This window comes from Bolinopsis microptera, chromosome 1, assembly GCF_026151205.1.
Source record: "Bolinopsis microptera isolate Bmic1 chromosome 1, MBARI_Bmic_1.0, whole genome shotgun sequence".
In the NCBI taxonomy this organism is placed as follows: Eukaryota; Metazoa; Ctenophora; class Tentaculata; order Lobata; family Bolinopsidae; genus Bolinopsis; species Bolinopsis microptera.
In genome coordinates, this window is record NC_087072.1 from 17,777,672 (window position 1) to 17,804,728 (window position 27,057).

Here is a 27,057-nt window from a genome sequence, read left to right on the forward strand (position 1 = left end):
CCATATAACTTTTAAAGACTCTTCACACAAGGTAATAATATAGACAAACCTGATCGTTATCACCGCCACAGATTTTATCGTAAGGTGGCTGAGGTGGCAGCTGGAGCTTGGGCATGGGCGGCACTGGCACCCTGTTCTCATTGGGATACTCGTTATAAAACCTCCGCGGAGATAAGCGAGCCGAGGGTTTGTGTCCGTTTATAATGTTAGGATCTAGATCTTGAAACACAAAACTAGTGTGAGACACTGGCGAGGATGGGATGTAAGTTTTGTTTTTCCGGAGTGCGGAGCGACCACGTGTCACAGGGCTGGTCGTCACCGGCGCAGTGTTCCGCACATCCAACAAGTTATGATTAGCAGTAACAGGAGTGGCCCGGGACTTGGCTTCTTTAGACTTAGTTTTATTGAGGAATGTGTTTGTCCGGGTAGGCTGATAATTAATATTGCCGTGTTTAATACTCGATCTGATAGAGTCTGATAAGCTGGCGGCTGGTTTGTCCGAAGTGCCGTTAACAAGAGGCTGAGGTTTGGGTTCTGTGCAAGGGAAAGGTAGAGGAGGTGGAGGTTGTTGGCTTGGTGACCGGGTCTTGGTGTTCAGTTGGTGAGGAATTCCTGTCTGATTCAATACCCACACGTCTATTGGGGTCGTACTGAAACAATCATATCGTTTAGAAAACTAAAGGTAGCTAGCTAATGCCCATTTAAATTGAACCAGATCAAACTTGGCTATCAGTAATATTTATTAGAAGTTTGGTAGTATGGTCAATATTTGGACTACAATATTTAACAATGCACCATGGTGCGGACGTGGTTGGAGAATATGTAAGGACAGAGTAAAAACAATCAGAAATTCGTTTATTGTTAATTTTATCCCTAATGGCGGTAGTAAATGCCATAATACCACAGATAAGGAAGCATTTCGTTACCAAGAATACTGGCTGTACGAAAATATGCGGGAGTGTAGAGTGTAAAAATGAAGTAGTGTTACAGTATTGCAGTATTATTATGTTCTGATGTTATAAGGCCGTGTAAATGATGGCTCTTAGCTAGCAACCTTGGATTGTTAAACAACTGTTCTATGAATATTCAATATTCATACTATATTATAAACGTTATAACATTGTACAACGCTGCTCGAGTATCCACCTACCGCTTATATTAAAATTATCAACTTATAAGATAGGATGCTAAAGAATTTGCTAATAAATTATACATTGGCAAAAGAAAGGTTTTAAAAGGTTACCTGTCCATATGGTAGTGCCAGTAATTAGCACCGTCTCGCTGAAAAATTTAATTGTAAGTATTGTGAGTAAGAGAATAAAACCATATCAACATGATTTCAAGAGCTTTGTAAGAATTCAAAATAATGTAGACATTGCAGACACTAGAATCTACATACGTCTATAACCTAAATTATTGGTCCGAACGGACAGAATCTTTGCTTAACGCTAACCAGCATGATATTAATAGCTTTACAAGTTGACTGTTCAATTAAATGTGATATATCACACCACGTGATAACAGATGTAGGTTATAGAAAGCGTAGCAGGAAATAACTTGTATAGTGTATTAAAGTGTAGCACGGGCAATTGTACACAGCACACACACGCCAACTGATATCATCTACTTTTGCACATTAGATCAGATCAAACCATACTTTGAGAACTGAGATACGTGACCACAGATGATCTTTATAGATCAAGATATGAAACAGTAGATTGGATCACAATAAATTCTTGAGTGCATAAAATTTAAGTTAAAACCTTTAAATTTGGGTATGTCAAAATTATATCGGGATTAAATTTCTGTACATTCCACATTATCACTACTCATCAAGTGCTAATTGAGGGAATATTACTTATTGCATTCAGAATAATTGATTAAAATGTTCAATTACGATAATATTCTGATCATGAAAAGTCAGCTGTCTAGTCTTCAGTGTTAATCAGCCTAAGATATTTTAACAATCGTATTTTACACTCTACATAGCATAACGGTAAATAAGCAATATCTCTTGTATTTAGTATTTACGTATTATGACAACTGAATAACAGGAGGTTTGTTAGCTGTAAGAGCTTTATATCAGGGATATAAAACAGAGAGTTCCAGTTCCACACTAGACCTGAGAGTATAATATCCCCCGCTCCGGGATACACACACACACTCTCTGTGTAACGGCTTACACACAGTCCCATACTAGAGTATAACAATATGAAGTTTTTAAGGGGACCCCTCACTTCCTAGAGCTAGATAATGGTATAACTGGATAACACGGCACCAACAAGGCCAGACCGCCACACTGTGCGGCTACACTCTACAGCTACACTCTACAGCTACTCAGTGCAGCTTACAGTGCAGCTTACAGTGCAGCTTACAGTGCAGCTTATAGTGCAGCTTACAGTGCAGCTCGTGGTTAGATCGGTCATCGGCTTCCTTGACGTGTCCAGTAAGATGCCGGGATTGAGGGCCTGCACAGCGCCGTTTTAAATACACTTGTACTGTTTGTACTGTTTGTAAGGTGGCACAGACTTCTAATTATATTGTCAAGATGAGCCCGCGAAAGAGAACCTTGGAACTGTGCCAGCATTGTACCACACTTTATATAACCTCTGTAACTTCAGTAAGGGAGTTTCATAACCTTACTCCTTACATTAGAACTGTGAACACACCAGGAAGCGAAAGTAATGCACCACTTCCAGGAAGCTAACTGGCGATAAGATGACAGTTGTCGGGTCACGTGACCTGCATTATATACGTTGAAATACAGTTCTAGGAAGCCAAACGTCGGGTTGGGTATGATTTCATCCACTATTGCACGCTGAGTACTCCTTTAATCAGTACAATGTACTAATGTATACAACAATGTACTAATGTATAGTACCATGGTATCCAATAACAGCACGAGTAACTGATATCAGCATTTACAGACACATTGCAGCTCAATATCTAGTCCCCCTGTATTAAACACAGAGTAATAAACTCTACTACTGTGTATCTACTGATATATCACCTCCTCTATCACCTCTAATAGCACCTTTGGTTCCCATGTCAACAAACCCGGGAACAACCCCGTATCTCACTCAACACCTTCACAAAGTGCCACAATACAGTTCACAACGTACCAAAATACTGGCAGTTCTGGCACAACCAGGGTAACCAGGGTAACCAGGGTAACCAGGGCACACGTCTGTCCCCACTTTTAGCAGCCCTGTTATAGTGCGGGATAGGATCCGTTAGAGGACTTTAATAACGCGGATATAGCTGGAGAGAGTGTAACATCAGTTACACTGGGACAAGTTACACGTGAAACTTACAGCTTGCACGTGCAGGAGACGCATTAACGGTAATGACTTCAGGGAGTTTGGGAGATCTAGCAAGTACACAATACGCTACACGTGGTACAAGCTTCCACCGTGGTTCAAGCTTCCACTGTGGTTCACACCTAGATTTACACGGTATGTAGATTTGTACTGTAATCTGGCACCTTGTGTTAATTAGTACTGTGCAGTGTATCAAGCTTGTAATGCATTATTCTCAATCATGGCTAAAAGAGGGTTCTAGTAGTATCCTCCATTACAAAACACGGCCCTACATTCCATAAAATCCACCTAATACAGCTCCCTGCAATTAATAAATTGGTATTTAGCACACTTCCCCCGAAGTAACATTGCACGTGCAAATGGTTTAAGCAGATACAGAACAAGTATCAAGATACGTATCTGGACAATGGTGTCATTGTGTCAATACTTACCTTGTATCTTGACAAACCACATCCCATAGTTGTACAACACAAGGTCCCCATTTTAACTAGGCTGCAGTTTGTGATAGACATGAGAAGATAACAGTATTTGATTATTTTTTACCTCCCATTTCTCTTCTCTGTGATATCATAGGTCAATACCTAAATTAACAATGTATCTTAAAAGTCTCGGACAAAATCTGGATAAAGCAGGATGTACAGACTGTCAACTTTCTCCTAAAAACGTAACTTTTTAACTAGTAGTGTAATGACTGGTGAGGGTTTAAAGTCTAACCTAAGTATCTTATTAGAAACTGCACCGATTTAGAATAGGCGGTTTTGTTAGATTCTCAATAAGATCAGCCAATAAAAATACACATCAATCCAATCATTACCGGACCACTTTTAATCGATTCTACGATCAACATTACCTTTAGTAATAGTACAACATATTATTCAGAGTTCTAGAGCTCTAAAGTATCAAACAGAGAAACCAATTCTAAATTCTTACACAGGTTGAACCTGGTGGCTCTAACCACTGAATGAAAGTCCACAAAGTAATGAAACTTAGGTCATCTCTAATTCTAACTCGTCACATTTCTCTTCTACAAATCTTTCCACATAACATACCGTGAGACCGACAATTTAAGAATATTATCTTAACACTATTTTATTATTGCAGTAGTGAAGTGTGAAACACCCAATTACAGGTTAAATTTATGCAGGGGTGAAATCTGTTTAATAATTGTACGATTTAACGGCTCTACTGATGTAAGAAAAAACCATAGATCGGGTAGAAGGGTGGTTTATTACTAATATCTTGTTGTTACTTACCACGAACTCTGACTTTGCCATGTTAGTGTTAACAGGATGATGTATTGCTAGTATCTTGTTGTTATCAGCTACTCCAGTTTTACCAATATCAGAGTAGGGAACATACAGTTCCAGTTTGTTGTTCATCACTCCCGCTTTACTCTGAAGTGGGGTCAAGCTTTAGTAATCTTACAGAAATATATATATTATATATATACATACTACTAAGTAATCTTACGTTTAAACTTGATCATCAGTCAATATGGATATTATAAACGACATAGTTTGTTACGATGGAGAGCCTGTAAATATGGAATTTATGACAATGTGTTACTTAAAGGATGTTTGCCACATTTAATACATTATAGGATAGTAGAGGATTTATATAGGATAATATAGGATAGTACACATTGCAGTGTGTAGAAAATGCAGACTACAACCTCAGAGTCAGCTCACATGTATATTCCTATTAATTGTGGCCAGTATAAAGTTGTTTCCCCCCCCCCCCCCAGTATATCTACCTGGTCCAGCACCTCCAACAGTTCGTCTATCTGAGCCTCTACTTCATTAAGAGTCTCCAACTCTGATCTTATCTCGTCTGACTTTGCATCTGCCTGTGTGTTTGTCAGACTAGATCCCCCTCCTCTGTGAGAAGAAGTGTTAGATAAACTGTTCTAGTTTACGTGTACAGCACGCGGGATGACGGGATGGATTGTTGAACTTTCTTTACTTTTAAAGGTACTGTCTGTAATTCTGCAAAATTGGTTTTGTTCTAGAATAAACTGACCACGCGATCACGTTTTCTTCTAGAACAAAACCAATTTTGCACTGAAACTGTAACTAGAGGTTCCCCATACATATTGAGTTAATAAAATATGTTAACAGTTGTAAAGAATTATAGCTCCAATATGTCGCGCTCACACTGTAGTGTTTAAAAGAAACAGCGTGCCAAGGAATGATAAAGCTCTGTATACCCTGTATAATGTATATAGGTTATTATATATTTTATATTATGTTATATAAGTGAAAGTTATTGGCTAATTATTAAGTGCACACAATATATAGAGACTGTAATATACGGGTAATAATCCAGGGTAGAGTTGGGCGTGTGACAAAGTGCGCTATGTAGATGTGTATGTGTGTGTGTAGTGCCATGTGTACATATTATTAGCAGTCGTTATACAGGCGAATAGACTAATACTAAGTTATTTACTACAACACTGTACAATTACAACACTGTACAACTACAACACTGTACAACTACAACACTGTACAACTACAACATTGTACAACTACAACACTGTACAGCTACAACACTGTACAACTACAACACTGTACAACTACAACACTGTACAACTACAACACTGTACAACTACAACACTGTACAACTACAACACTGTACAACTACAACACTGTACAACTACAACACTATACAACTACAACACTGTACAACTACAACACTATACAACTACAACACTGTACAACTACAACACTGTACAACTACAACACTGTACAACTACAACACTATACAACTACAACACTGTACAACTTGTCACTGATCTAGACTTGTAATTTTAACTTTACCTCCCACTTGAATAGATAACAGATAATTTAAGAGCACGTCAGCCGTCAGATTATACAGTATATTATAGGCTATAGCTGTACTACTGTAGAGTATACAGTAGAGTATACAGTAAGGTAGTAATGACTGCGGTCATATAAACTGCTAATTGCCCATCAAAAATATCTAGCGTCTCTTTAAATATGACTATGAAGCGTCCACTGACTTCTAAACATATAAGTGACCGGGCTTTTAGGAGAGTTTGAAGCAAATGTCACATTTCGACACAGTGATTATGCCACTAATTCAGAGTCGCTAATTCTGTACCACGAACAAGTTATGGTCACAATATTGTGTGTACACGTTTGTAAGCATGTAACGGGATTATTACTGGAATTGTAAATATTTCGTGGTTCAAACGGGATAGAAATAAAGGACTAGTGTGTTTGATAATAGACTACAATGTCTACATTATATCTACAGTGTACGGTAGCTCTTTATATAAACTATAGCTCTCAACCCTGCACGATTGCCACATATTCAATTGTTAGTAGTTGGCAGATGTTCACATCAGATTAGCACTAATATGTTGAGTAATATAGTAAGTATAAGGGCGGTTTATCCGGTGAAATGATGTATAATAATAAAGAAAACCGCTACGTTATAAATAATAGCAGCTGTAGCGCATTGTTAGGTAGCGCCTAGTTAGGTAGCGCCTAGTTAGGTAGCGCCTAGTTAGGTAGCGCCTAGTTAGGTAGCGCCTTGTTAGGTAGCGTCTCGTTAGGTAGCGCCTCGTTAGGTAGCGCCTTGTTAGGTAGCGCCTTGTTAGGTAGCGCCTTGTTAGGTAGCGCCTTGTTAGGTAGCGCCTTGTAAGGTAGCGCCTAGTTAGGTAGCGCCTTGTTAGGTAGCGCCTTGTTAGGTAGCGCCTTGTTAGGTAGCGCCTTGTTAGGTAGCGCCTTGTTAGGTAGCGCCTTGTTAGGTAGCGCTTTGTTAGGTAGCGCCTTGTTAGGTAGCGCCTTGTTAGGTAGCGCCTTGTTAGGTAGCGCCTTGTTAGGTAGCGCCTTGTTAGGTAGCGCCTTGTTAGGTAGCGCCTTGTTAGGTAGCGCCTTGTTAGGTAGCGCCTTGTTAGGTAGCGCCTTGTTAGGTAGCGCCTTGTTAGGTAGCGCCTTGTTAGGTAGCGCCTTGTTAGGTAGCGCCTTGTTAGGTAGCGCCTTGTTAGGTAGCGCCTTGTAAGGTAGCGCCTTGTTAGGTAGCGCCTTGTTAGGTAGCGCCTTGTTAGGTAGCGCCTTGTTAGGTAGCGCCTTGTTAGGTAGCGCCTTGTTAGGTAGCGCCTTGTTAGGTAGCGCCTTGTTAGGTAGCGCCTTGTTAGGTAGCGCCTTGTTAGGTAGCGCCTTGTTAGGTAGCGCCTTGTAAGGTAGCGCCTTGTTAGGTAGCGCCTTGTAAGGTAGCGCCTTGTTAGGTAGCGCCTTGTTAGGTAGCGCCTTGTTAGGTAGCGCCTCTGTTACAGCAGAGTAGAAGCTAGACTTTAGAATGAGACACACAATGTGTCCTCCTATTTAGGGTATTTTCTACTCACATCCATTGTATTGAGTTTTTACTCTTCTTCTGAATAAGGCCGATACCCTCCAGAACGTTGGTTATGTCGTAAATCCTCCTCTTTTGTCTGACCATTAACTTTACTGCCGCCTGCAATAATGCGATGTGTAATGAGATTTCAGCTCACACACACACACGCCCACCGTTCTGTTAGCTGGCGTACTGTTTGTGTGTAATTCTACACTTGGGGTGATGCCATCCAACTTTAGTACACAATATCAACCCGCCATTTCAGCAAATCACTTGTTTTAGCACACTTTTCTCTGTGTAATAGAATAACTAGCTAGCCACATAATATGTGACAAAAATATGTACATATATTATACACTGTACTGTACATACGCGGATTTTTAATAGTCGACTTCTAAAAATACGGTACAAATGTGTACAGTATAACCTTGTATTGTAGTAAAAAGTAACAATTAACAACATTTCCGTACCACGTTCAAATCAAGTATTCCTTCAGGACTGTTCTTCAGTAACTCCACAAACTTAGAAGTGAGTAAACCAAGAGATTTCTCCGATCTAGAGAGAGGCCTGGAAAGTAATTATGTTAAATTCAGGATATTATTTTTCATATGCAGCAGATGTCGCGATATGTTACACAACATCCAGGGACCCAATTAAAGGTTACACGAGACTAGTTACAGGCCTATATTCAATACACCGCCTAACGTTCGAGGAGAATTAGACAATTATATCTCAAATCTCTGAAAAGTAAATAGTGTGGTTTCACAATGAAATGAGAGGTATAATATCTAACCGTTCGATACACTGAGAGTAAGAGATTCCATTCCACTGACAAGGTTGGGTAGAAATACCACTTTTAACAGGAGGAGTGGTGCGAGGACTGTTGCTCTCCTCCGAGCTGGCCGCTGCGTTAGCCAGGATAGAGAGGTCCGATAAGTGGTGGGAACTGGAATGGAATTGTTTATTAGCCATGATAGAGAGGTCCGATAAGTGGTGTGAACTGGGGTGGAATTGTTTATTAGGCAGGATAGAGAGGTCCGATAAGTGGTGGGAACTGGGGTGGAATTGTTTATTAGCCAGGATAGAGAGGTCCGATAAGTGGTGGGAACTGGGGTGGAATTGTTTATTAGCCAGGATAGAGAGGTCCGATAAGTGGTGGGAACTGGGGTGGAATTGTTTATTAGCCAGGATAGAGAGGTCCGATAACTCGATAAGTGGTGGGAACTGGGGTGTAATTGTTTATTAGGCAGGATAGAGAGGTCCGATAAGTGGTGTGAACTGGGGTGGAATTGTTTATTAGCCAGGATAGAGAGGTCCGATAAGTGGTGGGAACTGGAATGGAATTGTTTATTAGCCATGATAGAGAGGTCCGATAAGTGGTGTGAACTGGGGTGGAATTGTTTATTAGCCAGGATAGAGAGGTCCGATAAGTGGTGGGAACTGGGTGGAATTGTTTACTAGGCAGGATATAGAGGTCCGATAAGTGGTGTGAACTGGGGTGGAATTGTTTATTAGCCAGGATAGAGAGGTCCGATAAGTGGTGGGAACTGGGGTGGAATTGTTTATTAGCCAGGATAGAGAGGTCCGATAAGTGGTGTGAACTGGGGTGGAATTGTTTATTAGCCAGGATAGAGAGGTCCGATAAGTGGTGTGAACTAGGGTGGAATTGTTTATTAGCCAGGATAGAGAGGTCCGATAAGTGGTGGGAACTGGGGTGGAATTGTTTATTAGCCAGGATAGAGAGGTCCGATAAGTGGTGGGAACTGGGGTGGAATTGTTTATTAGCCAGGATAGAGAGGTCCGATAAGTGGTGGGAACTGGGGTGGAATTGTTTATTAGGCAGGATAGAGAGGTCCGATAAGTGGTGGGAACTGGGGTGTAATTGTTTATTAGCCAGGATAGAGAGGTCCGATAAGTGGTGGGAACTGGGGTGGAATTGTTTATTAGCCAGGATAGAGAGGTCCGATAAGTGGTGTGAACTGAGATGGTTTATGTTGATAATGATATCATAGATTATCTTCATGATCATGATTATGTCCTATGCATGCACTCCTTGATAGTTATCTTGATCTAGTATCTTTGTTTCACACAATAGAGCATACGTTTTGTGGTTTATCCACTGGGCTTAGAGTTTACCAAATTTTATTATTATATCGGGTCTCAATAAGAGGTCTCGACTGCCTAGGCATCAAACCTTGGCAATCGGTAATATTATTATAAAGGGTCTCAATAAGAGGTCTCGACTGCCTAGGCGTCAGACCTTGGCAGTCGGTAGTTTTCCTCTGGCCCGGGATCAGCTGACCCTAGGGACCAGAGGATAAAGGTGTAGAAACTATATGTATCTACAAAACTTTCAAGGTTGTTTTTACAAGAGACAGGGCTTGCTGCGCAAGGGAAGAAAAGCGGGAGAAACACTCACAAATTATACAAATAAATATTATAAAACATAGCAAAAAGAAATTCAAACAATCCTACACTACTACAAATGTTTATTACATACTACAATGTGATACATGATAATTATATGCTGTATAGACAAGAAACAGGGCTTGCAGGGCAAGAGATGGATCAAAGGGACTAGTCACAGAGTGTAATATACAGTGATTCAGCAAGAACCCATTGCTGAATCTGGCACACAAAATACCACAATCAATACAAAAATATACAATATTATATCAAACAATATGTTTATACAAGAATCAGGGCTTGCAGAGCAAGAGAAGAAAAATAAGAGAAAACTACCATCAACTGTATATATACCGTAGTCCATCAGATAGGTAATCATTACTAATACACAAATCAGCAGGGCTAACAACAATATAAAATCCATAATAAATACTCAATCTACCCAATATACGAGTTAAAAATTGTATAAACAAGAGACAGGGCTTGCATAGCAAGGGAAGAAAAATAAGAGGACCAGGTAAAAAGTGTTTATTAGAGTACCCAGTGAAAATTAAACTAGTGAAAATTAAACTAAAAAAACTTTTCACCCAGTGAAAATTAAACTAAAAAAAATATTATTATTATTATTATAACATTGTTTATAACAGAGACATGTAAAATAATGGTGCAGTATTGCAATTATGTATAATCATATAAATATAATACATTCCACAGCCAAGCTCTTCGAACTGAACAAAATATATTCTAAACTACCACTTATTTCTAAAGCAATAACTCTGATGCAGGAACTAAGCAATACTTTAAATGTCAATCTCAATAGTAGTTGAAATGTTCATACCTGTTGCTGTTGCTCGGTGTAGAGCATCTACTGAAAGAAGAAGATCTGGAATCTTCGCTCATCATCGATGTCACTGAAGTGTTAGGAATGTTACGAGCTCTGAACAACGGCATATATATTATCTACTTATCATCATCCCATTTTGTTTAAGTTTACTAGTTTTATGCAACTTTAAACTGCTGGAAAAACATTTACGTAAAGCGCTATTTTGATAGCAAAAAAAAACTTTAAATTATTTCCCAGATTTACAAAAATTATACTTACTCATTTGAAAACTTTGCTGTTAACCCTGGAATGCTATAGGCCCATGAAGTGTTTCACCTACCTGGTATTAATTAATTTAGCAAATATTGTATTTTGTAATGATTGTTCATTCATTAAATCTTGTTAATTGTAGCAAAAAATAAGATCACATTTTAATCACAGAATTATTGCACAGCGTGACGAAACTTATTTCTATTTGTTGAACTATGGCGCTACGTTTCCTGTCAACATTTAAACTATCATTATATGAAGAAATTGAAAAATACATAACAAAATTCTTTACAAATTTTGAATTGAAATTAAAGATTGAAGAATGAAAATGTTTTATCAAAATGGAAAGAAAAAAATAAAAGGTTTAATCTGTTAAACAGACTGAACGAGACAATGTTACGAGGATGGCATAAAGCTTAAATTAATCCTACAAAAATTCATTCATAACAACATAATTATCAACTTACATAACAAAAATCATCAAAAGCTTTTTAATGTTGAACAAAAATCACTCACTTCTTAAAACCCTCTATATTATATATAACAAGTTGTAAATCTAAGTCTCCCATAGATTAACATCCCAGAGAACTAATCAGTCCTGCAAATATCTAAGATCAAAAAATAAAGCTAGGATAAAACTTTATCGTAAAATGATGCATTAAATTAAAACCCTCTACTCTTACTATGCTTTTAATGTAAAAACAGAATACCTAGTTAATTATCCTGTAAATACTTTGCACAAGAACTTTGTCTAATTCTGCAGATTTAACAGTGAGTCCTTTTGAGTATATCACAACAATTTGCACAGATGAGAGTTTTTTCGATGCCTTTAGGATTTCAGGGATTTTCAGCTGTAACATGGACACATAAGAAAGAACAGTCCCACCCTCTGCAGATCCAATCATGTAGCAATGAATAATATAATCTTTATGGATTTCATTCTCTGATACAAAATCAATTCCGGATTCCAAACTTAGATCAATATTAAATCCATCAATCATGTGAGACAGTTCCTCGTCACTTCGTTTAGGACAGATTGGACAGCAAATGGCTTGATCAAGGTGCAAGCAAATCCTCTTATTTTGAGTCAGTTCCTCCCGGAACAAGGCCATGTCATTGAATGTTTTTGTTACTGATAATGTTTCAAACCGTCCAGGAATATCAATTACAATGACAGTTTCCTTCAATTTCAATTCTTTTCTTTTTATTCTGGGAATGATGCTTTTGGACAAAATTATGGCCCTTAAATCTTCAAGTAAGGATACAGCTACCAAAGGATCTTTGAAATATGGCAAAATAAGTGGTAACAGTGTGTCAAATAATCTAGCAGGCTGAGTGTTTCTGCAAATATTCATAATGATAAATTCTAGTTTAGAATAAAGGGGATAATCCTTGATTGAGTCAGAATTGACATGCTGTTTTAGTACTCGTTTTCTACGTGTATTATTACTCTTTCTCAGATCGTCACTCATGTCATCCCTTTTATGATTTATTACTACTGGCTGTGGGGCTAGAGTATCTCCTGGTGTAATTGAATCTGATGGAAGATCATCAGGTTTGTCAATTGAACACTTCTGTTGTAGACACTTCACAAGCACATTGTCAAAATCGTCTAAAAGTTCAGGAGATATTTTGGAGAAAATTACAACCACTTTTGCGCTGCGAAAGTTGTCATCATTCACAAGGTCCAATATTTCAGAAACTGTTAATTGAAGAAGGGGTATGTATGCTAATACAGTTCCATTTCTTGAAAAGACCAGCAAATAGCAGTGAATAATGTTGTCTCTGTGGCTTCCGCAGCAAGATTTTATCTCAATGCTAGGTTCAGAGGCATAGTCGATTTTTAATTCCTTAAAGAAATGGGTTTTGTCAGTTTCTTCACTTGAGTCACAGTATACTATCTGACAGGGAATAAATTCGTCTGATGTTAAATCTATCTCTTTCCGCTGCATAATTTCTGCTCTGAACACTTTGATATCATAGAATGTTTTATCCACTATAAAAGTGTCAATTCTATTAGGTAAAAACCCAGCTTGTAGATCATCATCGACTGTGCGACATTGTTTGCCGCATTTTTGTAAGGCAATGACTTTAATGTCTTCTAAAACACTTGATGGAATAAGAGGATTTTCAAAGTAAGGTGAAAGCAAATTCACAATATTAAGCTGATTGAGGTATCCTGATTGGGAAATACAATGAGCTACAATGTCCAATCCGGTATACAAAGTGAAGTTTTTCTTGATTAACCCTGGATAGCCTGAGAGAGGAATTCTACATCGGCGACTGCTCCCACTTGCAAATAACTGTTTCCTCATTGCTTCAACCCGATTCATCTTAGGTTTTAAACAGCTGTTACTGGCTTTTTCTGAGCTACCTGAACCAGATACTAAGTTGACATTCTGTTCACCATGAATTGCCACTTGATCTCTCAGTATTTCTTCAGGTTGCTCAATGGCTGATGTCAAATCAAGTGAAGCCAAAGGCAAATCAGCCTCGACTGCTTCTGTTGAATGATGTCTGTAAAATTGAACTGTAATGGGTACAAGTTTACTTCTATCAGAAGGAGAAAGTTTACCTTTAAATGAAAGAAATTCTGCCTCATTGACGAATGCTGTTGCAGCTGGGATTGACTGCAGACTCATTGAAACGTGGTCCTTTTGATCATTCCCACTACCAAGAAGTAAAGCTAAAAACTTTCCACAAGCAGCTGTCTTTGAGTTCTTTATCAAACCTTTAATCATGCGAAGATCAATATCAAATAGACTTGGCTGGTCAATGAGATATTTTATCAAGCTGTCAGCATTTGCACGGATCATTTTATTCAACTCCCTAGAAAGTAATTCATGCTGCCAATCTTGTGATGCTATTATATCAAACTTTTGATATAATTCAAAGATTTCGTTTGGATTAATCGCAAGTTCTGCTTTGACTTGTTCGTAACAAGCATACCAAAGACTAGGAATGTCCCAAATATCGGCAAACTTGAACATTCCAATAATGTCGTCAACTTTTCGAACTATAGAACGATTACCATACATGAACTCAATACAATTCCGAACTGTATCTGTACCTTCAAGGTCACTCAAACCATCAAGATATATTTCTGTACTTCCGGCACAAATGGTTTTCCTGAACTTTTCACTGTGTATGGCCAATATAACAGAATTGCAGATAAACTTCTGGGTAGGCACAGTGTTCTCACCCAGCTCTTCATCTTGAGGAGCATGAACAAGGAAAACTATTTGAGGTATCTCAAAGTTGGTGAAGAAGTTGACTAAATTTTTGGGTAATCCAAAAAACACCATCGTTATTTGCAACAGCTGATATCACCTCACAATGTGGATCCAATACAAGGGTATATTGCCTGGCAATAAAACATTGGACTGAGAAGAATAATGTTGAGAATATAACGTACGAAGATTAATGTGTAGGTTGGAACATCATAAAACCTTATATCAATCACATCAAGGGTTATTTTAAAAGAAACAAATAGATTTGAAATAATGAACAGGGAGGGACATCAGCAATATTTTTATTACAATAGCCGGGTTTGATCAAGTATAGTGAGTTTAACATTAGCTTCGCTTCTCTTTCCCAGGGAGGAGTGAGCAATATACCACTATACCAGTCAGCTGCCCGGTACTTAGGGATACCTTGTGGTGCTATTCCATATTCAGTGTTCATGTTCAATTAAGTTCTCTGCAAGCTTAACACCATTATATGACACCATTAGCTTCAGTGGCCTAACGAAGGGCCCCGCCGACCCCGCTGTGCTGGGGGTGCCATCTTAGGGGAGCGCCAAATCTTCGTTGGGATGAGGGACAATTTAAAGAAACTTAACTACAGTACTAGCAAAACTGTGAGCTTTGCTCTAGAAACAAGAAGGAAAAATTATTCAAACAATATACACATAATATAACAATTACCCTATATAAAAATTCAATATAAATTCAATAGAAAACTAAATAAAATTTATAAACACCCTTTAAGTAGTATAAACAGCTCTAGAAACACACTTATTTAGAAATTTTACTGGCGTATTCTCTAAAATCATCTAATTTTTTTTTTTTCATACAAACAAGTAAGATAATGAATAAATTACATTCAATTTCAGCAATGGCCAATTGGCCTGAACAAACAATTTTTTTAAATAGTCAAGTGATGCTAAAGCAGAGCACAAATGTGTAATAAGTTAATAGATTAAAAACTGATTCATGTGATGCATTACGCAGAGCACAGATAAAAATACTGATTCAATGATTAAAATTATAGCTGTGAGTGTCAATAAATTACTGTGTCATAAAAAAGGAACGATGTACACGTGATCTGAGATACCAATATCTCAATATCAAAAGGATAAAATCATCTAATTTGTCCAATTTTAGAGAGGGGCACAAACAAAAAGGGGCACCAAATAGGGGGTGCTTTATCAGCAGGGGGCGCCAACAGGCAACTTTCCCCACTGATTAGCTTGATAGGGTATCCTTAGCCACATTATTTAATTCTTGTTGAATCAATTTGCTATTACAAATTTACGGACAATTTGCATGTTTGTTCGACTTTCCTCAGTGCCAAGCTTTTTATTTCAGTTCAAGGTCTAGCAAATTTCAATGAAGATTGATTTCATTTTTAAAATCGATTACTGTCAACTGTTGTGTTAATCATTCAACATTAATAATGCAACGATAAAAATCTACAATATACACATAATATAGCGACTTTTTTTTTTTAATATCAGAAATGTCAAACAGTATATATACAATAAATTAAATCAAGTGATGCAATTGGCAGAGCACAATCGTAAATCCTGAGCAATAGATATCATCTATCCCTCGTAGCTCTTCTCCTCAGGTATCAGGTTGAAGGAGACATTGGATATAGGGGCAGTCCATGCCTTCTTTGCCTTTCCACGTACACCTCTAACTGCTACTAGCACACTCCTCATTATATCCATGCTCAGGCGTGTCCTGATGTTACACATCACCTGGCTGTAGTCCTCCTTTGTTTTGGTGGCTATCAACACAGCAAGTCTCCTTATGAAACGCTTGGCCTCCGGTGCCATTCCTCCTGTAGTGGTAAATACAAGGGGGACGAATGACCCTTTCTCCAATTGTAGCACTCGGTTCATGTACTGGTTCTTTTTCTCATTCTCGTGCAGAGTGTAGAGCTGTGGCATGGTCTTTCCTTGATATGTAGGCGATTTAGGATTGAAAATGCGCACATCAAAGAAAGTCCTCTCAAATGTGCTCCACACTCCTCTTGCTGATATATCAAGCCTAGCCTTATCAGCATTGTTGCCCTTTTGTTGGAAGTTGGCCGATTCTATAGGTGTTAAAAGGGGCTCAATCCTCACATCCTTGGTCACCAGCCTAAGGTATTCAGCAACGGAGTCTCTCACGTTGTTATGACGGTAGTTCACATACCCCCCTCTCTTACAGTTGAGGATATGATTGTGATCATTCTTGGCTCCACAATCGCAGAATCTTGGGGTGTTAGGGATGTCCCAACCATACCGGAGATGAACAGCATCTCTGAAGTCTTGCTTGCTGTAAGAATACCCTAGCTGTTGAATGGGGAGACATGTTAGCCAAGCTCCTGACCCATGCTCTTGTACCAGCTGCAATGACTCCCTGGTATTCTCATCCACTTCACTCATTATCTCAGCAAGCTCCTTCTTCAAGCGTAATTCTTTAACTAACTTGAGGCAATCTACTCTGCCCTTTATCTTAATTTTATCCAACTTCATCAGGGATGTCTCCTGGTGATAGATAAGGTCAACCAGCTCCTCTGTTATCTTGAGTGACGTCTGGTATTCCTTCTCCGCGATCTCTACTGGATTAACAATACCAAGCCCCCCTAATCTTACAGGTAGCTCAAACATTCTCCTGTGCAGATCAGACACATTCCTACCAATAATTGCAGGGATGAACTTTTCTCTTATACACTTCTCCAATGGGATGAAGAGGTCTTTAGTGTCTTGGATGGTACGCATCACAAAGGTCCACCGATGACATAGGGCTTTGGTATACCCTGATAGGGCTGCCTGAGGTTCATCGAGGGCAATATCTGACAACTCTTCTACATCCTTCACCCATTTCTCTACTTTCTTTTTTACATATGTCTCTCTAGCCTCCTCTCCACCTATCACTGCTCCCAGATGACGCTCCCCATCACATGTGATCTCTATACCAGTCTCTCCAAATAAAAACGTGGCTGCTGGTAGTAGCGATTTTTCTTTTAGGATAAGAATAGTCTTCACTGCTTTAGGGAAGTAGCCTAACTTAGGACCGTTCACACTGAGTAAATCCCACCACAGCCGGAGTTTCTTCAGGGTACCTGCTGCTGCAGAGTCATCTGCATACCACGCTTGCATCAATTCTCCTAATTTTGTCACGCTGGCCAGGATGTTGATAAGAGGACGAATACCGATAGCATACTCTGCCATTGCTGCCACATCCCCTTGCGTTGCCCCTTCATCAGAGTAAATTATCTCACACGAATATGTGTCGTTGACAATGAGTTTGGCTGATTTCTGATATGTGTTTTTCAGGTATTGGTGAAACGGAGGACATAGCTGCCTGATGTTGTGAATAGCTGCTTTGCGATTAAGCCTGTTAAACGCATTATCAGCATCAACAAGAAGCACTGCCTCTGTCTTAGGATCTTCCCATGTCCTCTTAACTGCTCTGATGGATGCCTCAATGCCTGACTCTAGCCCAGCACATGACTGAAGAGGTCCTGCAGCCTCTTGTATATCATCCTTAATTACCCCAATAACCACCTTGCCAACAATACGCCGAAGAACCTCTCCTACCCCCACCGGCCGTACACCAGGATTACCTCTCTTATCGTCACCCTTATTTAGTGGTACCAGTCTACAGGCCACAAACTCATTCAGACTCTCTGGGTTAACATCCTCTACACACAAACGCTTTGCAAATTCAGCTATTGCACCGCAGAGTTGAAAAGGAAGTTTCCCATACGCTTTAGAGCACAAGATGTGCTTCCACCCATCTGCATCCAAATGGGTTGGGCCACCTGAGCCCTTAACATGAAGTGCCGCTTTCTCAACTAGCTCTGCCGATATTTCAGCAAATATCACCGACTGTGCCTGAGGCGCTGTTATAGGTAGAAGGATATCAGCTGGAGGTGTCTCAGCTTTAGGATGTTTCTCTTGTAATAGACTCTTTATCTTTCTATTTAATGTGTGTACCCCAACAACTGAGTCTTCGTTGTTGATGAGCTTCATGGCCTGACATACTTTACCCACCATCATTAACCTACTAAAGCCTTTCATTTTCGATGGATCTTCAGACTTTTTCCTTCGTTTTAGCTTCTCCTGGATGACACGAGCTTCATCCATGAGGGAATTGAGGTCGCCATCCTTCCACTTTTCTAGTCTATCTACCAGGTACTTGGCATTGTCTCTAGCTTTTGACTTAGATGAAGGCTTCTGTAACATAATAGGGATAAATATATGGACTAGCTGCAATGAAAGACTCTCCCAGGCCGTTTTATTCACAAAAAGGCACAAAAGTCGTGTCAACTCTTTGATAAACTTCTCCCCACTCTTACCCCTTGGCACCATAAACAAATTCCTACGCCACGTAATAATTTCATCATATATCCCCGTAAGTTCTGACCGTATACACCCTTCCCCAACCATGGTACCCCACGTCAAATTATTAGATCTATTCAACTGGCAGCAGTCACAATACCATTCATCATCTTCACTGGTTTTATGATCCTCATACTCTTCATCACTCATACACAAGCAGGCCTTATGAATCCAAAAAAAAATAAATAAAAATCAACCCTTTAAGAATTCAAAAAATTCCCTTAACAATTAAAAAATACCCTTGGCCTTGTGGCTCCAAGTTAAGATCTGATTAATCACTCTACTATACACTCGACTGTCGCGTGACTTTTTCAACCCGTTCTCTAGCTGGTCCTGAACGACTATTCGGAAGCCTAACCCTCTAATCTGATCCCAACCCTAACCCTAACCCAATCCTCAACAAAATCATATGCTGAAACCCTAACCCTAACGAGAAATTATACTAACTTCCTTATACGGTCATATCACGTGACCAAAACGGTTTTTTGCCCATAACTCTCCAGGGAAGCATTTTAACTATGTCATAGGGGGTGATTCGGAATCAGCGTCCGAAAATACATCGATTGAAGTTGGTTTCAACTGTCGGGGGCCATTTTAGAACAATCTCGAAGATCGACTGTAGAGTGATTAAGCACACTCGTACCCATGGAGCTGAGACCGCTCCTAATAAATCGCTCGCCCAAATTAAAATAAAATTCTTGATCTTGTGAAAAGGCCCTTTGGTTGTAATCGGTGTATTTTTGGACGTTGATACCGAATCACCCCCCATGACGTAAGGTAAAAATGCTTCCCTGGAGAGTTAAGGGCAAAAAACCTTTTGGTCACGTGACAGGCTAGTTGCTCTAACCAGAGCCCTTTCGCTTGCAGTAGCGCGTTACCTGGGGACCTCAGGCTATCATGTTCATAAACATAGACACATGGCTATGTGAAACAGGCTAGTAAAACATGAATTCGATTGTTGAGGGCTCGGGTTAGGGTTAGTGTTGTGGTAAGGGTTCGAGCGTGCTAAATCACTTTACAGTCGATCTTTGAAAATTGTTCTAAAAGGGCCCCCGACGGTTGTAACCAACTTCAATCGATGTATTTTCGGACGCTGATTCCGAATCACACCCCCCCCCCCCCCCCCCCATGACATAGTTTTACCCGGGGACCTCAGGCTATCATGTTCATAAACATATGAATAGAGATTAGGCGGAATGACAGGCTGAGCGCGGCCCAGTAAGACATAGTTAAAATGCTCCCCTGACGAGATATTGGCGAAAAACTGTCTCGATCACGTGATATGACCGTATAAGGAAGTTAGTCTAATTTCTCATTAGGGTTAGAGTTTCAGTATATGTTTTTGTTAAGGATTGGGTTAGGGTTAGGGTTGGGATCAGATTAGAGGGTAAGGGTTTCGAAAAGTCGTTCAGAACCAGCTAGAGAACGGGTTGAAAAAGTCACGTGACAGTCGAGTGTAGAGTCAGAGTGATTAATCATCATCCGTAAGGGTGGATATGGATAGCTTCGGGGTTTCACATTAGCCATGTGTATACGCGTACTGCGTGACGCGCGCTACTGCAAGCGAGAGGGCTCTGGTTAGAGCAACTTCGGGGTTATGCACTGCCGCGCGCAGTGTTGTGACCCCTCTTCGTCGTATTTTACAAATATTTGGACGTTGGCAATTTATTCAATTGATAATTTTAAAGTTTTAACATTTTTAATATTAAATTCTTTTTTAATATAGTTCTAAAACGATTATGCTTGCTTTCTGTGAAAATTTAATGTACTTTCGTAAAATAATTTTGATGTGGCAGCGATTTGAAAAAGAAATTAGTTAAAAATGATACAAAAAAATTGTACATTTTTTGATATTAAAACATGTATAACTTGGGCTCTGTTGACAGTAGAAAAATAATTTAACCCTTGTCCGAAAGGTTTACAAAAGTTTTACGCGCCGCGCATAATTGCCGCGCAATTTCGCGTGTCAAATCCGTCTAAGAGTGAACATAATTGATGAAGGAGCACTTTAAGCTTTACACCTCGTGCGTTCACTGTTCGCGCCTTAATTGCGCTCAGTTCACTGTTGCCTCGCGTTATTCCATCATCCATATTTCTGCTCTTACTTGCTTTATAATGTGTCAGCAGTAATCAGCCCTGCTGTATTATATATTGTGCTTGATTGTTGATACCTAATTAATTAACTGTTTACGATGGCAGTTATGGTGGATGATGATTAATCACTCTACAATCGCCTGTCACGTGACTTCTTCAACCCGTTCTGTAGATGGCCCTAAACAACTATTCGAAACCCGGAAACCATAACCCTCTAATCAGATCCCAACCCTAACGGCCTAACCCTAACCAAATCCTTTACAAAAGCATATACTGAAACACTATAGAGAAATTAGGCTAACTTCCTTATACGGTCATATCACGTGATCGAGACAGTTTTTCGCCAATATCTCGTTAGGGGAGAATTTTAACCTTATGTCAAGGGGGTAATAGGTAAGTACTTAGTAACCTCTTTGCTTTTATTCGAGCCTTTTATTAAATCGAAGTTACAGTTCACGAGGTTGATCCTTTGGGAGATATTAAATCCTGTTTTACTATTATTTATAAATTCTAACGTTTAACTTTAATAATAATAAGTAAGTTTGGACGCAGACTAGAAACGAGTTTAATCGACTAAGTTTTTGATTTTGTGTACCTTTTTATCATACAACTTTTTAATTTCAGCAAATTTTAGTTAAAGAGTAAATCAAAGTTAGCAATCATTGAACTCAATAGTTAAAAAGGTGACTGTAAAAATAGAACTAAGATTTCGATACTTTTAAATGAACTTCTAGTTCTAATGATATAATTTTAAATTATTAGATGTTTAAATTTTCCTGATAGCTGGATCATAGTCATGTAGAAATTAGGTTAAACATTGTCATGCAGAAATTAGGTTGAAATAATTTTGTCCATAGAAAACACAGTCACGCCTTACATTATTACAAGCTTTAAAGGGCTCGTGAGTCGTGTTAGTGTTACTATTACTTTTGAGCTTGAAAGCAGACAAAACTTTGCTTATTTGTTTGTTTATTATTTTGTTTGTTATTAGAGAAAGAAGACAATATTACCTCTCGATTATTTCAGGAGAAGCTAAAAGCGCTGAAAGACCAAAAAGCATCTCCCGCAGGAGCTGTTGAATCAGCACGCTGAAGAAGTACAGAGACTGGTGAACAAGCTGATAAACTCAGACAGCAGCAAAAACTTCAAGTGAGCTTCGTGACGTCATTGACATTACCGTCGTTGTGACGTCATTTTCGATGTTGATCGAATGAATTTATTTGTATTCTAGAGATTCTATTTTAGCATTTGACAATTAACAACTTTGGCTCTGTTTACTGTGCTGTAATGCACTGAACGACCGGGATTCCCGGCGCCGGGGGAGGTGTTTATTCCCGGCCCCGGCCAATTTTGAGTTTTTGGCCGGGAATTATAGATTAAAAAGTCACATAAGAACATAAAAACTACTGTCTTATTTGACCCACAATTCATACTTACATTTACAACTTATCTTATATTGGTAAGGGATCAATTAGCCGAAGTTAAAATGGAAAGTGCCAGTTTTACTTTAAAGTCTGAAGCACTGAGCTTGAAAAGTGATATTAAAATGGACTCTAAAAGTGCCTGTGTCTTCATACTATGGTGTTCCGCCTCACTTCTATACTACTATAATCGAGAACAGGACTTGACAAGCCCACTAAAACAAGTTGTGTAAAAAATACCACCAGTTCACGGCCCAACCACATTGTTTATTTGTACACCCAGTGAATTATTCCTTATATGGCGCGGAACATTCCTGGCCTAACGTGTGTGCCGTGTTTCTCCGCACTATCAGTTGACTACCATTCATGTAGTTGACTGCCACTGTACTCGCATTTATGTGTTACTTTTTTTTACGTGTTTGATTTAAATTGCTCGTGATTAGACACACGTTCGGTGAAAGGGGAGGGGATAGTTTTCACTTTTCAGACAAGGGAAGGGGCAAGGAAACGTGTGATTACTTGATTATTGATTTTTCACGTTTTAAGTTAATCTCGACACGTGTTCAGTAATTATGTGTTTTATAAATACCCTACTGTTTACACTTTTTAAATCCCTTTAAAGCCAACAATATAATCCACAAAACAGACTCCTGGCACTAATTTCAGGATCTAAAATAGGCCCGGGCTTTTTTTAAAGTTACTGACATGACGCTGGTCCTCACTTTTTGGAGTCTACTCCCTCATTTCCAGGTTAGTGCACTATTAGTGGGGAGGAGGTGTATTAACTTTATCAGTCACGTAACCTCATGACACTCCCCATCACGGGTAACTTGTAATGGTAACGTTGTCATGGTAACAGAAATGTGTTTTCAGGCTGAACACTGAACAGGAAGCTGTACAACAACCGGTCTGACAAGTTACAAGTGGTGGACCTACATCATCTAGATGTACAGGTTCGTTCATTTACTGATTGATAGCTATTTTAATGAACTTATTTGTTTAGATTTATGACGTGTTTCTCAATTGACAATTTTATACCCTCGAGATAATACAAAATTCTATGAAGGATACATTTTTAATGTTCAATTACATAAATGACAAACTTAAGTTGACTAAATCGCTGCCTGTATTTGGATTATTTAAAAAAATCAATTTGGTGTGACCACAGTACCATAAGTCGCACTGAGCATAAAACCTGTGAGCGAATCACCATACTTAAAGAGTGTGTGCCAGCTCATGTCCGTCTTCATAACCTCTTCCCTCCACTGTCCCCATCTTGACTGCATCTCAAGAGAGCCGCATTGAACTTCACTTTCATGCTCGAGGTTTCTTTTAACTCTCTGAAGGACCTCAGCTTGTTGTTCCCGGGCGTTCATCTTCTTCCACGGTTTCTTCCATTCTCCAAAACCAATCCTTGCCCTGCTGTACGGCTGGACCATTCCTCTCACCGCTTCACAGACTAAGTCCCTCTCAGCACAATCTAGTTCCTTGTCTGGTCTCCAAACTCTCCCTGACCTGACTTGCGGTTGAATCGCCCTTATCATGTCATCAAAAAACTGCTGGTAGGACTGTTGGAGTCGACATTTCTCCAGCTTCCAAGTATCGGACAGGCTGCCGATGGGCAAGGCCACACTAGATGTTTGACTAAATAAGCAGATGTTACTCAGTGTATGGCATACACCCTGCCACGTCCTATGAAAACTGTTGGTGTGCTGCCTCTGCTCTAATCCACCGACCCAGGAACTTGATTGGCTTTTCCGCTACGTTTGGAATCACCTCTCCCCCTAGACTCAGACTTTCTTCGACGCCTCCACTTCCACTGTTCTCTTCATACCATTCTACTACTACCCCCCTCTTCATAACCAGGGCTCTTGACTTGGAGGATTTCAACTGGATTCTGGAAACGTGACCAGTCCACATATCTCTTAAATATATTGAGCAGGGTTTTCATATCCTTCATCCGGGCACATGTCAAACAACTGGATGGATAACATCATTAATTATACGGCACTAATTGGTGATATAATCTGACCCCCTAATATTTGGGGTTCCCCTTTGTCGTGCTAGCCCTTAAATGGGTCATAACTTGGCCAAATTGTGTAATCAACTTGAAATTTTGGGAATCACTTCAATTATTATACCAAATGTGTCTGTCAACTTTGGAGTTCCTAGTATAAAGTGTTGTCATTTTATGGCGACAATAATTAAAACTAAAAGGAGAGAGTGACGTGCCACACCCTCTGAAATCAATGAAATTTGGCGAAACTTTCAGAAATACTAAGTTTGACCCACATGTGAAGGTCGCTAAACTAAATGTAATATTTCAGGTACAAATTCTACTAGTACGATTCGATGCAGTGGAAGAGGTTGAAGTTGACGTTTAAGCAGTCACCCTGCCGAACAAGAAATCAGTCAGGCAAAGAGGCTAGGTTGACTAGAAACTCAATCACTATATCCGTGAAACTTGCTGGAAGCTATGTGAGTTATTTTACCTCCTTATTTCAAATGACCTCCAAACCAATTACATTGAACTTTGAAGAGGTGAAGAAACCATTAATATTTACTGAATTAAATGCGACTATAAAACCGAAATAGTAATACACTGCTGACTACAAAGAAACATCTTACATGGGGCCAGGCTCATATAAGTGTTCATATGTTAGTGTTCATAGCCGTTGAAAAAATATGGCAGAATGACAGGCTGAATGTGGCCCAGTAGAAGAAAAAAACATTATAATTCTTTCCGACCATAATAGAAATACAATTAAACTAGAATGATCAAACAAAGAGTATTAAATTTTTAAATTAGTCGAGTCAACCAAATTTCACAGAGAAGCTGGACATTTATACGACAATTTAAACGCAATGTGTATGCGCCGTGATCAATGGTCACGGCGCAGAACCATTGCGCCGTGACCGTTGATCACGGCGCATAACCCGTAAGATGCTGCGCACATTTTTGATTTTAAAATGGCGGGAACACATTTCAACTGCCATTGTTATACGATACATTGAAGTGCATAGTGGAGTGTGTGGTCTGATAGTAGACAGAGGATTTATTTGAAACATTCCCGGTGCCTTCAACTGTTCTTTGCACTGACTATTTGATTGCTTAAACGAATAGGCGAGCCTTCAAAAACATTAGTTTTCATAGTTTTATGATGCAAATATGATTTTTCCATTTACTTAACTGATAATACCCCAATATCTTTTCAGGTGTGGAGGTCGGACCGAAACTGTAATCAGACACTAAACATTAACGAGGACCAATTATTTTACTCCCTTAATGATGAATAAAGATCGCTGATTGCTTTTACTAATATATAGTGTTAAAATGAAAGAGAAACTGTTGAGACGAAAGAGAAAAACGCACTCATTTATTTATAGTTTTATGTCTTAACAATGTTATTCGAAAGCTAATTTTAAAAGCTGGCTCTGAATCCTTGCTAAATGATTTGGGAAAGTGTAAGGGCTAAATATGCCTGTAGACATCATTTTCAGTGGGTTTTATGAAGTTTATGATTAGGGTATATTTTGGGACTGAAATAAGCGCAAGACCTTCGACGTTTCTATTCCTACTGTTTTTTTAATTTAGCAAATATACAAAAAAAAATTACACTGTCGTAAAGATAAAATGTTTAGTTATCGGATAGATACTTTAAAATTAAGTATTAAAATAACCGAGCTAAGATATTCAATGTTAAACTCAAAAATGTTCACGCGTTTATGAAGAAATATTTAATTCTGCGCGTAGTTTTTTGGTCACAACTATGGCAAATTTTTACCAATTTTGTTCATAATTTCAAAATGTTATTCAGTAGACAAATTACTTTCGGACTAAATCCTTATTGTTTATTCAAATCTAAAAGAAACAACATTTATTTGACTTCAAAATTGTTCAATCTGAATACGAGCTAATTACGACGAAGGGAGGTCACAACACTGCGCGCAGGAGTGTTATGGTTAACCCTTACCCTTAGGGTTAGGATTTGGGTTTTGTTTGTAGTTTGTAGTACAGGTTGTAGGTTTATAACCTACCAGGACGAACGCCGAGTTGGACTCGTCGAAACAAATATTTTACGAGTATCACCGGTTAATTTGTAGGTTTATAACCTACCTTGATTCACGATGTCAATCCTTCGCAGCTCGGTGAGGCACAGTGGTGCCACTCGCCGATCTACCGAAGAGAAGCATTATTTGATGCGCGCGCGACCCAGTAGTGCATCGCGCTACAATAACCTACCAGGACGCTCGCCGAGTTGGATTCGCCGAAACAAATATTTTAATACAAGTGTCACCCGTTAATATATTGACTACATTGTTGATGGACTAGCCCGGCGCGCGCTTCTTCGTAGCACTTGCCTACTTCGTTGGTGACAGTAAGTCAAAATCTCCACTTTTTGGTGATTAAATTAATTATTCGTTGTGAATATATTTTGTATTTGCTACACGTTGTATAGTGTATACCTTTTAGTGCATTCCAGCCGGATGCCGCTGCGCGTGAAAAGGGCCGGTTGCAACGCGTGTGTTACTGGGCCGCGCTCAGCCTGTCATTCCGCCAAATCTTTATTATGTTAATGAACATAATAGCCTGGGGTCCTCAGGTAACGCGTGTGTCAAGAATTGAGAATATATTTTATTTGTGCATCCAGGCCAGTTAAGGATAATAGTATAATGTTGCATATACAATATATACACGTTGCATTCTTTTCCGCGACCTCAATTTCTGGCTCATGAATAAGAAAG

At 39.2% G+C, this 27,057-nt stretch overlaps 1 protein-coding gene and 1 long non-coding RNA gene across 3 annotated transcripts in view; one reads left to right on the top strand and one right to left on the bottom strand.

Annotated features, from left to right (window-relative positions):
- LOC134823555 (transcription factor E2F5-like) overlaps positions 1–27,057 on the bottom strand; it is a 36,627-nt gene that overhangs the window by 2,624 nt on the left and 6,946 nt on the right. Inside the window, exons 1-9 of one of the 2 annotated variants that reach the window (XM_063835080.1) lie at positions 11,188–11,260; positions 10,924–10,996; positions 8,473–8,625; positions 8,150–8,246; positions 7,690–7,799; positions 5,074–5,197; positions 4,574–4,714; positions 1,244–1,281; positions 50–650 (exon numbers count right to left, since the gene is read on the bottom strand). In XM_063835080.1, coding sequence (XP_063691150.1) covers positions 50–650; positions 1,244–1,281; positions 4,574–4,714; positions 5,074–5,197; positions 7,690–7,799; positions 8,150–8,246; positions 8,473–8,625; positions 10,924–10,996; positions 11,188–11,191 — 1,341 coding nt within the window. In that variant the 5' untranslated portion in view covers positions 11,192–11,260. Of the gene's footprint in view, positions 1–49; positions 651–1,243; positions 1,282–4,573; positions 4,715–5,073; positions 5,198–7,689; positions 7,800–8,149; positions 8,247–8,472; positions 8,626–10,923; positions 10,997–11,187; positions 11,261–27,057 lie in introns of those variants that run through there. The other variant, XM_063835088.1, reaches the window with a different exon arrangement.
- On the top strand, positions 24,627–26,053 carry LOC134823845 (uncharacterized). The gene is made up of 2 exons (XR_010161328.1): positions 24,627–24,789; positions 25,528–26,053. It is a non-coding gene; the product is annotated as an uncharacterized LOC134823845 (long non-coding RNA).